This window comes from Culex quinquefasciatus, chromosome 2, assembly GCF_015732765.1.
Source record: "Culex quinquefasciatus strain JHB chromosome 2, VPISU_Cqui_1.0_pri_paternal, whole genome shotgun sequence".
In the NCBI taxonomy this organism is placed as follows: Eukaryota; Metazoa; Arthropoda; class Insecta; order Diptera; family Culicidae; genus Culex; species Culex quinquefasciatus.
Genome location: NC_051862.1, coordinates 132,160,105 through 132,178,250, shown reverse-complemented (window position 1 = coordinate 132,178,250; position 18,146 = coordinate 132,160,105). Strand labels below are relative to the sequence as shown.

The 18,146-nt window shown below is 36.0% G+C and overlaps 1 protein-coding gene across 1 annotated transcript; it reads left to right on the top strand.

Moving 5' to 3' along the window:
• The first annotated feature begins 2,547 nt into the window (after positions 1–2,547).
• Positions 2,548–9,681, top strand: LOC6041068 (sialin). The gene is made up of 5 exons (XM_001850327.2): positions 2,548–2,608; positions 2,668–3,494; positions 3,549–3,963; positions 4,022–4,062; positions 9,480–9,681. Exons 1-5 carry the CDS (start codon positions 2,575–2,577, stop codon positions 9,609–9,611), a joined length of 1,449 nt encoding a protein of 482 aa, XP_001850379.2. The 5' UTR covers positions 2,548–2,574; the 3' UTR covers positions 9,612–9,681.
• Positions 9,682–18,146: the final 8,465 nt, after the last annotated feature.

The following is an 18,146-nucleotide window of genomic DNA, read 5'->3' as shown; positions in this document are numbered from 1 at the left end:
TATAAAACCGTTGGACACTCTTTAGAGCCATCGACATAGGTTTTAAGTTATTAATTTATTTAGACCGAATCACTCAAGATGATAACCACAGAGTAATCCAGAGCGCGCAGTCCGAACAAAAGCCATCGAATTTTGTGGCTGCGTTACGGTTGTTGTTGTTGGATTTTCGTAACGGTAGCAGGCGTTATGTGTTTTCAGGCGTTATGGTCTTTGAGCAAATGTTTTTGACAGGGCCCCGGCGATGGCCTGGTATGAGCTACCGAACAACATGGGCAATATGGCGTCGTTTGTTTACAAACATGAGAATGTTTGTGGACGAACCGAAAAATTTACTTTTTTGTGAAAAAATCTATAACCATTGTGCAATAACATTAAGTCTTACAAAACAGACACAATTTCGTTAAATTCTAGACCACAATTTGTTTTATTATTATTTTTCAATTTAAACCGCTTTTATCGCGATTCTGATCAAGATTGCACATCAAATCATCGTGCCTTAAGTGTATCTTTAGTTTTCACATCGATTCGCTGTAGATTCGTGTTTAAATTTTGAAATTTAGCATAATTTAAAATTAGTTGCAAAATTCTCTACTTCAGCCATGTGCAACAATTTCCACATCACCCATGCGGGAAACCGATAATGGGGTAATTCATGCGTTCCAAACTGTCAAAATTCCAAAACGTCATTGCCAATCTTCGGTTCGCTGCTTATGTTCGTGTTTGAAGTTTCGGGCCGAGACTCTGGTTTTTGAATTCTATCTAGTAGCCGGTTATCAAAAATATATCACCTGTCAAATTTTGTTTTGTTTTGCACAAGTCGAATTTGTCGGCGGGACCCATAATTTTTCCCTTGTCACTTGTGCCACTTTCGGGTTCCGGACCTGGGACCTCTTATACGATAACTTGGAGGTCCACATGCAACACGCCATGGGAAGGGATAGGGGAGGGGGAGTTTACTTGCCTTGGAGTTGTGCTGAGTTCTAGGCCGGTGAGCAGTGATGCTGTGCTGCTGAAAGAAGTTGCCTTTAGGCCTCTTCTTTCCTGGTCCCGGTCATCGCGTAACGAAACGAATCACTCGCGGTTTAATTTAACACAAATACACGATAACAACAGAGAGAAGTGATAACAACTTTACCGCACTTAGACAAAAGTCTAAATGATACAAGTTACACTAAATTACACTGCATTCCTGTGGAGACTAACTGATCAGATCAGTCCCTGAATGGTTGTTGGCTCCTATCCCCAACCCTCGAAGATCTTTGAGCCTTTATCTCAGTCTTGCTATGGCCTATCGAACAGCCACTTTGTCGAAATGTTTTAAAAAAGTGTCTACTTGCGCAGTGAAAGAATCCGGATTGCCAGGTAATGTCCTAAAGAACCGTGAGAGCAAACTCCCACCACTGGGGCTTCGGGAAAAGTCAGTTTTCAAAGTAGTGTTCTGATGTACCTTGGGTAAAAATCCCACATCACGACACCTCTCCGATTCTGACACCGGCTCTGGCTTAATCATCCATTCTGGTCATTAAAAGTAAGCCAACACCAACTCGGAATTTACCACTGGTGACATGCAAAACTGTATGATCCGAATTTCCTATCTGCATCTCATTTTGCTGTTGTTTTTTCGATTTAACAAGACGTTGAGAACATTACATGCCCTGCCTGAAGCGGCTCGGAAACACGTCCTTCTTCAGTTTGGTCTCAAAATACCTTATTCGATATTTGTTGGAAAAGAAACAGATTACAGTTCGAAAACATTTTTAAAATGATGAAGTCCAACAAATTGAGTAATGTTTTGAATTTCTGACAAGGCAAACTGTCATTGAAAAACGTAACGCCTTTGAAAATCCAGTGAACTAAGATTGCTGAGATCTTGCACCTCATGCTATGGTTTTTCTGAAGGGGGGATGTACCACGATGTACCGCGTAACGCAACCATAAATTAAATGGCAGTGCTCCCTCTGGGTTACTCTGTGTGATAACCCAAATTGCATTTTTCTCTAAAATGACTAATTCTATCAAAATTTATGAACTTTTCCGATTAGGCGTATTTAAGCGAGACTTGTTACGATGCTTTTGGCACAGGGTTGGTTATTTTAAATTGTTCCGTTTTTGTATGTATTGTATTGGTATGAATTAAGGTAAATTTTGTACCAAAAATACATCCATTATTGTAGCCCACCAATACCAAATTTTGGCGAACTGCAAAAAACTGTTATGAAAATATCTTCAAAACATACAAAACTAACACCTTGATACATAACAAAAAATAAATAAATAAATACACATTTTGGAATGGAACAATTTTCTGTGAAAAAATGCACATGTCGCATTTTTTTATGGGCCATACTGTACCATGTTTTCGCAATTGATGATGGAAAATGACTTCTTTTGAAATATATAGAACGATTGGACATCGGACAAAGTGTCAACCAAATTGAAGAACTTTCCTATGGAAACTCTGAACTTGATTTCAGGTGTAATTTTTGTTGTTGCATTTTTTCCATCAAAGTAACCGTGCTGACCTTCAATGACAGAGGGTCATCCAAAGACCCTATCACGCAAAAAATTCAAAGCATGCCTTCGTCGTTGCAGAGATGCTGCCAGGCAGGTAAGTTCCATGAGTTCAACCTGTGTCTGCTCACCCACTGACCGTCTATCGTCCCCCAGTTTGCTGCATTTCCCAGCAGAACCTGACGGCCCTGCTATGCTTTCTGTCCATCGTCAACCAGTACACGATGCGGGTCTGCCTGAACCTGGCCATCACCGAGATGGTCCTCCCGAAGGTCGTCAACGTAGCGGCTAATGGTACTTTGATAAGACTTTCGCCCTGTGGAGTAGACCTGGACGGTAAGGCCTTTATGACACGAGGATCCTCTACGGAGTTTTCGCGGTACGCTTGGAACGAAACCACCCAAGGGTTGATCCTGTCGGCGTTCTTCTGGGGCTACGTGGCGTCTCACTTTGCCAGTGCTTTCATCGCGGACAAGTACCCTCGGCTGTTGCTTGGCCTAAGCGTGCTGATTACGGCCGTGTTGACCCTGTTGACTCCGCTGGCCATCGACATCGGAGGAGCGCCACTGCTGATGGCCACCCGGGCCATTGAGGGGGTCGGTGAGGGGGCCACCTTCCCGGTGCTAAGTGCCATCATTGGTCATTGGATTCCACCGGACAAGCGGGGCATGCTTGGGTCGTTCATCTACAGCGGAGGTCAGATTGGATCGCTCGTCGGAGGCATCGGTACGGGGTTGATCATCTCGAAGCTGCACAGCTGGCGGTTGGTGTTCTACGTTTGGGGCTCCCTAGCGATCGTATGGTATCTGTTCTGGCTGGTGCTGGGATATGCGAGTCCCGAGACCAATCCATTCATCTCGGAGGAGGAAAAAAGCCGGCTGCTGATGCAGTTTGCCGATGCTAAGAAGGTCGAGCGTACGAGTGGCATCCCGTGGTCGCAAATCTGTAAAAGTGTGCCATTATGGGCGTTGATCATTGGCCAGGTGAGGTCTTTGAAGTTTAAACTTAACATAGGAATATGATTATCATTGTTCCAGGTTGGTCACGATTGGGGCTTCTACCTGCTGGCGACGGATCTGCCCAAGTACATGAAGAGCATCCTTGGCGTATCCGTGGAAGACAACGGATTGATCAGCTACTTTCCGTTTCTGTGCATGTGGATTTTCTCGGTAATAAGTGGATGGATCTGTGACGTACAAATCAAAAAGAACTGCATAACCAGGTCGAACGCGCGAAAGTTCTGGACCACGGTTGGATCACTTCCACCGGCCATCTTCATTGTGGCCGCGTCCTACGCCGACTGCAACAAACTGCTGGTGGTGGTCTACTTCGCGCTGAGCGTTACCTTCATGGGTGGATTCTATCCGGGGTTGAAGGTTAACGTAAACGATTTGAGTCCGAACTTAGCTGGCGTGTTGATGGCGATGGTCAACGGAATTGGAGCGATAACAGGTTGATTTGAAGTAAACGAAGAAATATGAGAATATTCTTACAACTTTCTTGTTAACAGGTATTGTTGTGCCTTACCTTGCTGGAGTGCTCACCCCAAATGTAAGTAAATCCCATGTTATTTTTTACGGAGCGTAGACAATCGCCAATCTCCTCCCTACTCTAAAGTGGCCAAGTGGTCAACAATTAGAACGGATATTTTTTTAAGTTATATTTTAGGTTAGTGTGAATCTCTTTAATAAGATTGTTTGTAGTATTTTTATCAAACGTTACTTTTTCAAAAAATTAAATTAAGAGATTTACTGCGTGACATGCTTATGCAATCAAAAAAAAAGGGCAATTTGGTGGTAAGGCCGTTGCAAATATTTTTCCATGTTATGTAGGCCCAAAATATTAGGGAACAAAAAATATCTTTAAAAAAAAACTTCAAATTTTCAAAAGTACAAAAAAATGGAAAATATTTAAGATTATTTTCCTGGGTGGTTTTTATCATCTATGGACTCATATGAAAATATGTTGCTTGTGTTTTTGTCAAAAATTGCATGGATTGGCAAGCCCAATAACTTTTTAGAAGGCAAAAAAATCCCAAATATATTCCTGAAAAGCTATATTTTCAAAATTACCCTAATCATGAACCACTCTAATTTTCTACCAAACCAAAAGTTGCCTTTTTCTATTTGCAATAACTAGAGGGTGACGAGCGGGAATTCCCGGGAAAAAAATCCCGGGAAATCGACCATTTTTGGACCTCTCGATTCCCGGGAAATTCGGTCGAGACTCCCGGGAAATTTTTAACTTATAAATATTGAAGCAAAATTATATAAACTAATCAAGCATTATTTGAAAAATTCAAAATTGTTTGGAACATTGGATGTTTAATGTTCGATGTTCAAATTCAACTAAACCAATGCTTCTCTAATCTTCCTATTCATATTTTTTTATTTTTTAAATTTTAACTTGTCAAAAATTCCAATAACTATAATCGAGAGAAGCCAAAAAAATGTGGACCCCAAAATTTACCTTAAAACATACTCTGCAGTTACACCCCAGAAATGAAATTTAATGTTTTCTTTTTTATAAATCCAGAGTGTTTATAGGGCGTTATGAAAAAAACTCTAGAAATATTATTTTTATTTATTAAGGTAAGAGGTAAAAGCTTTTTCAAGATAAGTTCAAATTTCATATCTTCTCTCGAGCATAGCAATCCTTATTTTTTTAAATTCTAAGTACCTAAGTTAATTCTAAGGTAATTTCTTTTTTGATGTCAAAGCGGTGTAATTTTATTTTTCACGTCAACCTCAATATTAAACTCTGGAGCGGTAATCTTTGTAAAGTTAAGGTTCGCCAATTGTGAATACTCCGGTTTTCCTGATAACTGTAAATATATCTTCAAATAAAATTTACAGTTGACCTTAAAAAGGATGAAAAAAAAAAAATTAAATTGTTGTTTTGAGTCGTTCTTTATCATATTGCAAAAATCTCGATACTGGGAAATTATAATAATAAGAAGTTCATGGAACAAGTTTGTGCAACATTTGAAAAGTCACTCATTGCGAATTATGATTCATTAACATTTAAAAAAAATTATAGTAAACTATATAGTTCCTAAAAATTATGAGTATACTTAATTTAACGAATAAATAACAAATTTAATACTTTTCTTTTTAAATTTTGCCACTATTGCCATAGTAAAAAAAACTCCCAGGTCCCGGGAATTCCCGGGAAATGGCCAAATTCAACTCTCGATTCCCGGGAAATTGAAAATCTCGAGAATCGTCACCCTCTAGCAATAACTCTTCTGAAGACACCAAAGCTCCAAAACTTTTTTTTTCGGAAAATCAATTTTTCACTTAATTTTGCGATCTGGCCAAGGGAGCATTATTTTATTACTATTTTATTACCAAATGCGTTAGGTAATAAAAGAAAGCTTCCTTATACCATCCCAAAAAAACGTCCAACGCCAAGCGTAACTCATTTCGGAGATACTGTGGAGATTTTCCCTTATCCTCTTAAAAAATGAAGCATCAACACTTCCCGTCTTCCAAATCCCTTTCCAAACAAAATCCATTCAGTAGAATAATGCTGGAAATGATGTACAGTTGGCTCTCTGGCTGTCGGTCTTCTCGATATCAATATTGCTCCAGCTGAGCAATTCTCTACGAAATCGGCCTTTTTTTAAGAATTTTAATTTTTATATTTTTTAATCCGAATGAAACTTTTTTGTTGCCTTCGGTATACTCAAAAAAGCCATTTTGCATCATTGGTTTGTCCATATAAATTACCATACAGCAGGCAGCTATCCATACAAAAACGATGTATGAAAATTCAAAAATCTGTATTTTTTGAAGGATTTTTTTGATCGATTTGGTGTCTTCGGCAAAGTTGTAGGTATGGATATGGAATACACTGAAAAAAAAATAATACACGGTAAATTTTTTTTGATGATTTTTATTTCACTTTTTGTCACTAAAACTTGATTTGCAAAAAAAATACCATTTTTATTTTTTTTTCATATGTTTAAGAGGACATCAAATGCCAACTTTTCAGAAGTATCCAATATCACGACCTTTAAAAATGTTAGTCTAGTTTTAAAAATTTTGAAATTATTTTTTTTCGAAAAGATCTGAAAATTTCACGTATGTTTCATATTTTAACATTGTAAATCGGACCATTAGTTGCTGAGATATCGACATTAGAAAACGGTGGGATGTTGGGGTGAAAACATCAATTTTCCTGTTTTTAAACACTTGCATAGCAATATCTCAGCAACTAAGGTACGTATAAAGAAAGTTCAAAATCGCAAAATATAGAGAATTTTCTCAGCTTTTCAAAAATATTTTTTTCAAAGGTGGGCAAACATGTGAACTAATAAAAAAAAGGAAAAACTGCGACTATTTACAAAAAAGTTACTTAAAAATGGCTTTAATTTGAAAACGGTGCACTTTATCAAAATTTCACTACAGTACTTTTTTACTTTTTGATTGCAAATTTGATTTTACATTGAAAAATGAAGTTGTGAAGTTGAAGTTTGAAAAAATCAGTAGTGATTAAAAAATTCATAACTCGGCCAAAGATTTGTTGCACAACCTTGAATTTTCTGAAATGTTGTCATTTTATGTCCTCTAAAACATATAAAAAAATAAAAATAAATTAAAAATAGTGTTTTTTTGCAAATCAAGTTTTAGTGACAAAACGTTAAATAAAAAATCACAATTTTTTTACCGTGTATCATTTTTTCAGTGTCGTCTATATCCATACCTATAACTTTGCCGAAGACACCAAATCGATCAAAAAATGGCTTCTTTGGGCATACCGAAGGCACCAAAAAAGTTTCAGTCGGATTAAAAATTACAAAAAAATCGAATGACCGAAATCTTAAAAAAAATGCTTACTGTCAATATTTGATGCTTTGATTTATCGTTCTGTTATTTGATACCTCCCGCTCTCAACGGTCCGTTCAATATCGACACAAAAAAAAAACTGGAAGGTGTTGTGTTCTATCCCTCGCTTACACCAGACCAAAATCCATGATTAAGCTGTCAGACCAAGACTGTCAGACCAAAGAGCAAAAAGTAAACAATCTTGATCTTCGACATAGGTGCACACAAATCAAGAAAAGAAAATTTGAAAAAGAATTTTATTTTTTCATTTCAATAACTGGTTTTGGGCTGCAACATGAAATGTACGCCATAAAATGATTAAACAGTGCGGCGTCCTGTACACAGACAGTTAAATAAGCAGTTAAAAGCCTTATTCCTCCACTTTAATTTTTGATCACGTTTTCGGTTCACACCTGAACAATCTTGAAATTATTCATGCGGATTTGTTATTCCTCTCGTTCCATCAATCCCTTGAAGAAACACAAAACCACAGTTGATCAATCCTCTACCGAAACCGGAAATGGATTTTATTTGTATTTTTATATTTGGCTCAAACTTGGTGAGGGCCTTCCCAATGACAAAAGAAGTTATTTTGTGTCATTGGTTCACCCGTACAAGTGTCCATACAATTTTGGCAGCTGTCCATACAAAAATGGTACGTAAACATTCAAACAGCTGTAACTTATGAGTGAATTTTCTGATAAATTTGGTGTCTTCGACAAAGCTGTAAGATTATTGAGAAAAAATAGGTACACGGAAAAAAACGGCAATTTTTTTTTTTTTACAGAAACTCAATTCCCCAAAATATGTTTTTTCTTATTTTCGAGATATTTTGATATGTTTTAGGGGACAAAAACCCGCAACTTTTAAGCTATGGAGAAGTTTGGTAAAAAAATCTGCCACCGAGTTATGATTTTTTGAAAAAATGTGATTTTTGGAAAAAAAATCGAAATTTTATACCAAAAAATCGACCTCATTTTTTTTTTGTAAAATTGAATTTCAATCGAAAAGTACTTTACAGATTTTTTGATAAGGGCTCCGTTTTCAAGATATAGCCACCGATAGTTTGATTTTAATGAAATATTTGCAGTTTTTCGATTTTTAAAAATTGTGACCATGAGTGACCATCTCTAAAAATACTTTTTTTGAAAATTTCAGAAAAATTACTATGAAATTGTCTAAGAGACTTTGAAGATTGGACCTCTGGTTGCTGAGATACAGCGGTTTAAAGAAATATCGATATCTCAGCAACTAATGGTCCGATTTGCAATGTAAAAAATTAAACATTGGTGAAATTTATCGATCTTTTCGAAAACAATATTTTTAAATCAAGACTAACATTTCAAAAATGCGTAATATTGAATGTTTGGTCCTTTTGAAATGTTAGTCTTGATTAAAACAATGTCAAAATATTGTTTGTGAGACTTAGACTTAGAAAACTAAAATTTTTCAGTTTCTTTTTCTTTATGTCGCTATATCTCAGCAAGTAGAGGTCCAATCTTCAATGTCTCTCAGACAATTTCAAAGCAAATTTTCTGAACTTTTGAGGAAAAATATTTTCATAAATGGACACTCGTGGTCACTATTTTTAAAAATCGAAAAACGCAAATATTTCGCTAAAAGCAAACTTTCGGTGGCTGTATCTTGAAAACGGAACCCTTTATAAAAAATCTGTAAGGAACTTTTCGATTGAAAATTCAATTTTACATAAAAAAATTAGGATTTTTTTTTGTAAAAAAGTTTCGTTGTTTTCCAAAATTCACTAATTTTTCAAAAATTTATAACTCAGTGGCAGATATTTTGACCATACTTCTATATGACTCAAAAGTTGCGTTCAAAATAATCTCGATAATCAAATTGATCAGAAAATTCTCTAAAAAGTTACAGATTTTTGAATATTTACGTACCAGCCAAAATTGTAAGGAGACTTGTATGGGTGAACCAATGACACAAAATGACTTCTTTGGTCATATAGGAGGCCCCCACAAAGTTTGCGCAAAAAAAATGGTAAAAATCGGCCGATTTCGTAGAGAATTGCTCAGATAAAATTCTCGGTAGTTTTATCAGTATACAATCTAAGAATATTACAAACCACATCGGTCATACAGAAACATTTTTTTTTTTTTGTTATCTTTGCAGCAAACAGTCAGCGAATGGCGCGATGTCTTCTGGCTCGCATTCTGGGTGCTGAACGCTACCAACGTTGTTTTTGTCCTATTTGGATCGGGTGAAATCCAACCCTGGAACAGCGAGGAAGCTAGCAGTACCTGAAGACATAAAAAGAGAATAAAAATCAAACCACATTACATGTTTCAACTAACAAATAATCCAATATTTTGTGAACCCAACCAAATGCGCCTGAATGCTCATCACCACTCTCGAACCCATGCACCATTCGGCGCCAGCTGAAATCGAGCAAAAAAACGGCATTCCAAAAAAAGAAGAAACAAATCGAAACCGAATTCCTCTCCCCTGGTCCATCGATTGATGCGTTCCTGTTCGTTCGTTGTGTTTAAATTTCACATAAAGCACACCCCGGCGTGAGTTTTTTTTTCGTTTTGTTTTGACTGAGATTTAAAATTTCTTTCTGTGTGTGATAAAACACATCTGCACCCAGCAGCAGCAGTAAAACAGTTGAAACAGTTTCGTGATGCCTCTGCCGAAACTCATCGGCTCTTAGTGCGAATTTCTCAGGCGCCATGTGACTTGTTCAATTGTGTTTTTTCGTTTGTGTTTTCAATTCGCATTTGAGAGAGAACGTTTCTGCAGGTCTGCAGTTGGAATGTTTTGTAGGGAACTGCGATTTTTGGAAAAATGAGGAGGAGTTAATTTGACCCAACTTAAAAACTAAAAACTAAAAACTAAAAACTAAAAACTAAAAACTAAAAACTAAAAACTAAAAACTAAAAACTAAAAACTAAAAACTAAAAACTAAAAACTAAAAACTAAAAACTAAAAACTAAAAACTAAAAACTAAAAACTAAAAACTAAAAACTAAAAACTAAAAACTAAAAACTAAAAACTAAAAACTAAAAACTAAAAACTAAAAACTAAAAACTAAAAACTAAAAACTAAAAACTAAAACTAAAAACTAAAAACTAAAAACTAAAAACTAAAAACTAAAAACTAAAAACTAAAAACTAAAAACTAAAAACTAAAAACTAAAAACTAAAAACTAAAAACTAAAAACTAAAAACTAAAAACTAAAAACTAAAAACTAAAAACTAAAAAAAACTAAAAACTAAAAACTAAAAACTAAAAACTAAAAACTAAAAACTAAAAACTAAAAACTAAAAACTAAAAACTAAAAACTAAAAACTAAAAACTAAAAACTAAAAACTAAAAACTAAAAACTAAAAACTAAAAACTAAAAACTAAAAACTAAAAACTAAAAACTAAAAACTAAAAACTAAAAACTAAAAGCTGAAAACTAAAAACTAAAAACTAAAAACTAAAAACTAAAAACTAAAAACTAAAAACTAAAAACTAAAAACTAAAAACTAAAAACTAAAAACTAAAAACTAAAAACTAAAAACTAAAAACTAAAAACTAAAAACTAAAAACTAAAAACTAAAAACTAAAAACTAAAAACTAAAAACTAAAAACTAAAAACTAAAAACTAAAAGCTGAAAACTAAAAACTAAAAACTAAAAACTAAAAACTAAAAACTAAAAACTAAAAACTAAAAACTAAAAACTACATAAAATCCAACAATCCCCATCGTTTCACGGTATTTATCACCTCCCAGAACTATTCCATGCCGGGAAGGGACCGACCGGGTCGTTTCGGTCGAAGTCCTGTTGGAATTTGAAACTGCAAACGAGGCCACATGGGAAATGTTCATGTGACTGCACTAACAGGAGCCAATACCAAGTTCTGACGAGAATCTAACGGCCGCGCTGTGCTGCACGACGTTTCGTTCTTGGCTCGCTTTCGTTGTCGCAGTCTGAGGGGAATTCTCTTTGAATAAGCATTTTTCTTAATTTTTGTTTCGTTTTTTTTATGTTTTGTTTGTATACTTTTTCTAAAAAAAATCATTATGAATTAATTGTTTTCAAATTAGCTTAAAAGAAATTCTTGCAAATTATAAAACTATTTTTTAAAACTGTTCAAAACCAAATGTAGTTTTCAACAACACAGAGAATTCCGAGCAGAAAAACGCTCCAATCTATGCACCCCTGCGCTGCAGCGAGACAGAAAAAGAGAACGTGTGCTGCACAGCTCGGGCTGGGATGGCTTAATTTTTGTATTGCCCACTTTGTTGTAGCACTACACTATCTGGCACATGGCGCACGGCAATTTATTTAATATTGGATCGGTTGGAAGAAACCTGGCACGGTAACAGAGCGACAGGAAATGCTGACGGTTGAACGTGAAATTTTGCAGGATCTTTTTATTTTTTTCTACTGTCGTTTGAATGTTTTGTTTTATCCAAGCAATATTTATTTACAACGATAAACATTTATTATTATTGGAATTAAGAGCAATTTTATTTGTTATTTTGTTTAAATCATTCAAATGGTCTTTAGACCGATGCTTAGCGAACCTACACACCTCGTTGTGATTTTCTGAAAAGAAGATTTCATTTTTATGGAGACTCAATAATTGCAATTGGATTTAAAAGTGTTTGCTTAGCCAAAAATCGCCAAAAATATTTACCAAATAACCGATTCTTCGGCTCCTTTTCTAAAACGATACTTAATCCACCCTTAGGTGGTTGGTGCCTTCCTCACATTTAAAAGGTGCTATCCAAAATAGACACTAAAGAGCGGTGTATTTCAGTGTTTTATCAATTTGACTCATTATTCATACCACTAGATTGGGTAGTCAGATCTTCATATTGCAGGGCACTTAAGTGCTTATAACTCTTGATAGGGTTGTCAGATCTTCAATGTTTTAGACGTATTGGAAAGGTATTTTCATTACCAATCCAACGATAGGTCGCATGAGAAATCCGGACAACGTTTTCATCAAAATATCTGAGATCCGGCCTCCAAAAAGTGCATTAATAACACTTAAGTACATATAACTTTTGATAGGGTTGCCAGATCTTCAATATTTTGAACGCGTTGGAAAGGTCTTTCAAATACCTTTCTGAAAATGTATAAAATGACGGGTTTTCTTACAAAAAAACACCCTTTTTACAATCTTCCGAACTTTAGTCAAAATCGTTTTTTAGCATAACTTTTGAAGTAATTTTTAATAGCGACTTATGGGACCCCAAGACGGATCGAATGAAGCCAGACATTTGCTCAGAATTTGATTTCGTAGATGGTGAATGGCAAGCTTCCCACTGTGTGGTTAACTTGTTCCTCGGTTTTGCTTTGTTCGTTTTTTGGGCTTGTACCAAAACTAGAAAACCAAAACCGCGGTGTGCGTCGTCACTGGCGCATGGGAAGCTTGCCATGCTTGCGTTTGTGATAAACGCTTGTTTGATTAAGAATTTGTACGATTAAAAATATTCTTTTGGGACCATCCACAAACCACGTGGACACTTTTTTTGGTAATCTCAACCCCCCCCCCCCCCCCTCGTGGACAATTGTCCATACAAAAAAAACATTTTTCAAAAAATCATAACTCTGCGCCATTTCAACCGATTTTAGCTGTCTTGGACGTAGATGAAAGGTTATTAGAAATGTTTTGAATGAAAAATAGGTTTGAATTTAAAAAATCAAGCCTGACATTTGAAAAGGTCGTATGGAAACTTAAAATGCTATTTTAAACGGATTCCTTCTCCTTCATGGCATAATAATTAATTCGTACAGTGCTATATCGACGTCGTCGTGCTATTTTGTCGCACCCGCCATTTCGACGTTCCGAGAAAAACGCGTTTTAATGTTTGACCTTGAATATACAAACACGAGAGCACGCAATGTAAACAATAACAAACACATTTTTTTTGGCTGACCATTCTGTGCATTGTCCCAAAGTTTGGTTAAAGTTGGTTGCTGGAGTCCCGAGTTATAATTACAAATGTTTACGGTAGTCTAGCTTGTACGTGCGACAAACGCATCCTGACTTTCCTCGCCTGAAATCCCTTTGGCCTTTTGACGCACTTACATCAATTTTCATGGAGTGACAAGATAGCACGACAAGATTGAAACTACTTTCATATATAAAGTGACAAAAATGCACGGAGTTTTTTCGGTTTTTGTTGAATATCTCAGGATTGAAATCGAATTTTGGGGATCTGTGACGGTCAAAAGGTGAGGCATTGTGAGCTGCACAATATGGCGTTCTTAACTCAATTTGGCCCAAAATGCACGTACGACAAGTTAGCACGATGGCGACGATATGGCAATAATTGAACTTTTATTAGGACCGTCAGTGGGGCTGACATTGAGTTGGATGACTTGTTTTTACCATATCGTTGTATTTGAGCATCATTTTAGTTTCATTTGACCCAATGTCACCCCCTCTAAGGGATGATATTGGGTAAATTTTCAAACTATTGGCATTTGAGATAGTGTTCATCGGAATCCCCTATATATTTGGAAAATGTTAGTAAACTTTCTAAGAACAAATCAACGTTGAAAGATTTTCGATGTTATTTAAATTGTTTTTGTTATTAAGAAATTACGAGAGGTGTATCGTTTTTTGACCCATAGTCACCCCCACTGACGGTATGAGATTGTTAAAATTACAGAAACATGAATATTACAGTGCCAAACCATAGATTTTTCAAAAAAATCCAACACATTTTCTCGAAACCACTCAAATTATATGTATGCTATACGAATGCTTCTTTTTTTAAACGACACTGATGATGTGATAACAGGGTTGAAAACTAACGACTCTGTCTGCAAAGGTACATCTTTCCAGTTTGGGAGGCTTTTTCCTCCTTTCCAGAAGAATGAGTGATGATTTTTCGATTATTCAAATCTCTAATGATGACATCTTCTTCACCCTCAATCCCCTCCCTCTTCATCTGGAAAATAAAGCGCTGCCTGACAATCGCGTAATCCCGGCCAGAGGGCGTGCCACGTGACGTGTGACACTGTGGTGAGTGACTGACAGCTGTCGCTGTTACGTCAGTCAAAATGACGCATGGTGTGTTTCTAACAGGAAACCAGTAATGGCGAAAGTGGTTTCGCCAAAAGTTAGAGAAGAAGCACAGCTTTTGCGCCTTTGCGTCGAGTGATGGTGGCCGTGCCACGTGGCCACAGCCAGCAGAGTCAGTGAGTTGTTCTTGCCGAATTAAGGGGGGGTTAGGTGTGAGTGTGTGATATGGGTGACACCTTCTTTCTTCTGTGGTCTATAGCGTGTTGGCGAGTGCAAAAACAGCTGATGATGAAGAATTGGAGGTAGTTTGTTGTCTAAAAATGCCTTTAAATTACAAGATATTCAGTTTAGTTCGCCGAGCTTCCGTGGCCGTGAGGTTACGGGTTTCGCCTTGTAAGCGGAAGGTGATGGGTTCGATTCCTGTCTGGCTCGGCATAGTCAGATCCCTTCAAAGAGTAAATCTGCTCATTGGGAATACTGACCGGTAGGGGATGGGTTTCGACTAACGGCGTGCTGGATTTCCAATCCAGAGGTCGTGAGTTCGATTCTCGTACCGGGATGATGAAGTTTTAAACATAAGGGTACCACAATAACAGAAAAATATCAACGATTTATTTATTGATTGTTGGAAAAAGAGTTTTAATATCATCAGAATTTGATTAAATATGACTTGATATGAAAACCGTGTTTTTGACGAATGTCCCCTTTATTCCTTAATATTTTTTTCTGGAGTATAAAAATCCGTCTTTACTTCAATATTTTAATTTTTAATAAATATGAACAGAAGGGTGGTCCAAATCCGGACTTTCTCGGGGCTACCTCCTGAAATCGAAGATTGACCCTTCACCAAATTCCAAATTTGAGCTTATTCTGACCACGGGAACCCCTTCAAATTTGTATGGGAAAAATGGCAAAATGTATGGAGAAAAGCAACTGTTTCAGTGTTTTACCTGAGTAGGGCGCAATGGACGATCTTTATCGATTTTCAGATGTAGGATCTTCATAAAATTTTGAACAATTTTCCAGAAGACACCATATTTTTAGGATTTTTTGCTAAAAAGTTAATGGTCCTTTTCGAAAGCTAATAACTTTTCAGCCAAAAATCTTAAAAATATGGTGTCTTCGGGAAATTGTTCTAAATTTAACGATGGGAATTGATAACGATTAGATGACTATTGAACCTTCCACAGGTAAAAAACTAAAACAGTTGCTTTTCTCCATACATTTTGACGATTTTTCCCATACAAACTTCAAGAGATTAGAAGGTGGGATTCCCGTGGTCAGAATGAGCTCAAATACGAAATTTAGTCTAGTGATGGGTCAATCTTTGATTTCAGGGGGTAGCCCCAAGAAAGCCCGGATTTGGACCACCCTAATGAACAGCCAGGGCAAAAGTAAAAAAAAGTCTGGCCGATAAAAATCTGGACACATGAATAAATTCAAAAGCTCATAAAATTCTGAAGGTTAACTTGATTTATGGATTCAAAAAGATTAACACTGACTGAACAATTTATTGACAGCTGGAGCAATATTGATATCGAGAAGATCGACAACCAGAGAGTCCACTGTAATTCCATTTCTCGGATTATTTTTACAAAGGACGTGAGAAACATTTGTAAACACGTTTTTCGATCGGTATTCGATCTATTCACGAAAAACCATATTCAAAAATGCTTAGATTGTTCATTCAAACGCTCGCGTCTTAAAAATCAATGAAATTTTTATGTGTTTAAGAGAAAATTTCAAATAATTGGCGCTGGTCATGGTTGCTCGTCCTTTTGATAACCATATTGAAATTTTCATTAAAATAAATATTTACTTATTTTTTCGATTTTCAATTAGAATCAAAAAGATGTTCGAGTTTAACAGAAACCAAAACCAAAACAGAAAAAAGAGAAATGGGAGTCAAATTTTAGAGTTTTTAAAGGGTCCAATAATCAAAACGTTATTTTTAATGCTTTTTGGGTGTTTTTGAAACCACCTTGGGGTTTAAAAAACTAAAAAGCAAAAGAAAAAATATTAAATTCTCTCTAATTATATTATATTTTCCATGAAAAAAATAATCGTTTATACAACTGATTTAAAGTCAGTGCAATTTGTTGTAATTCAATGTTATGTACGGCCAATACTTTCACCGATCAACTGGCACACAGTTGCTGTCTGTGATGTTCCTCCCCGTAACTCACGCCTCAAATTCTCAAATTTCTCCCTCGCGAGGGGTAAAACACACCCATCGTTTCCACTTTCATCCGGAAACCATCTCCATCCAGTCTGAAGTGTATATTATTTTTACTAAATTTACACGAAATTTTGCTTAGTTTATTGCAAAATCGCAAATTTAATGATTTTATTGAAATTTGAAACATTTTCAGCGCAAATCACATTGCAATTTATTCAAGAAAATTTCCTCAAAATTTCAAAAATCCAATCTCATGCCGACGGTGGAGGCGGAGAGCGCGAATGAGAGTGAGAGTGAGAGACAAGGTCCGCCCGACGCCCGACCACAAAGGCAAAATTCGGGCAGTCCGTCCTTAGGTAACCACGCCGTTTCGAACAGGAGCGCAGCGCCCGAAGCTGGTGCGCTCGGCTGCCGTTCGTCGTTGGGTCGTCGTTCGCCGGTGGAAGAGGCGGTGCAGAGCAGCAGCGATAAATGGGTGCAATTGTGTACAGAACAAAAACGAGCGAGCGAGCAGTCGTGAAACTCCACCCGGCAATTTCGGAAATGGGGAAAGGCACTGATAAAAATATTGAGATTGAATTGACTTTGCAATTCAATACTTATTATACATTTCCTTATCTATAAAAATTCTTAATACCTAAAAAAACGAAACGTAATCTATCTTGTGAAATGAGTGAATTTTTTTTTCTAATTCAAGGGAGCCTTTTAAAGAGAACTTGAAGAAAAATGTTTATTTTCACTGAAATTTCCCCAAAAAATTGTTTTGTGTTAATTATCCGTGTAGGGGAAGGTGGGGCAAGACGACCATATGCGGCATAAGGAACAATCGATCGTACGGCCGTAATTTTAACACTTTTGATTATTTCCAGTATGAAGAATTGTTGCTAGCAATGCAATTAGCTGATACTACTACACCATAATCGCCAGAACGACGTAAGATTGAATGAAGTTTTTGTCAAAACCTTAGTTTTCTTAAAAATTTTGGAGAGCACAAAATAAGGCTTAGGGTTCGTTTTAAGGCTCATTTTATCAAAATGCTATTTTTCCTAGATCAGTAGTGTCCCTATAAATGACTTGCACCTATTATAAAAATGATTTAACTTTTGGTTATTTTTGTTGAAGGCTTATAAAAAATCTTGTTCAGGTGGGACAAGTGTGCCATATGGATTTTTAGTATGGAAAAAATAACGAATTGCTGTAACAACATTGGGAAATAAATACATAAAAGTACTTAAAAAATTGATAAACAGTTGATAAAAAAAGTCCACACAAAATAATCATCTAAATAATTATATGAATCGTAAAAACCATCCAATTTATAGTAAAATATTATTATTCAATCTAAAAATGAAAGAATTGAAACGTTTCTTACACATTCCAATCTGATGTATCTAATTGATAACAGTACAATTGTTAGCAAATTAACATGTTGTTTCATGCATTGTTCCTCTTGCCCCAACGGTTTGTTCGTTGTACCACTAGTTGAGTAAAACGTACGGAAAATCCAAATTTTTAAAATCAATTTTTTACATTAAAACAGGATTTTTTAAAAACTTGTCCTTTGATAGTCTTAGTCAAGTTTTTAATGGATTATAACAAGCATTCCCGATCAGACGGTAGTAACT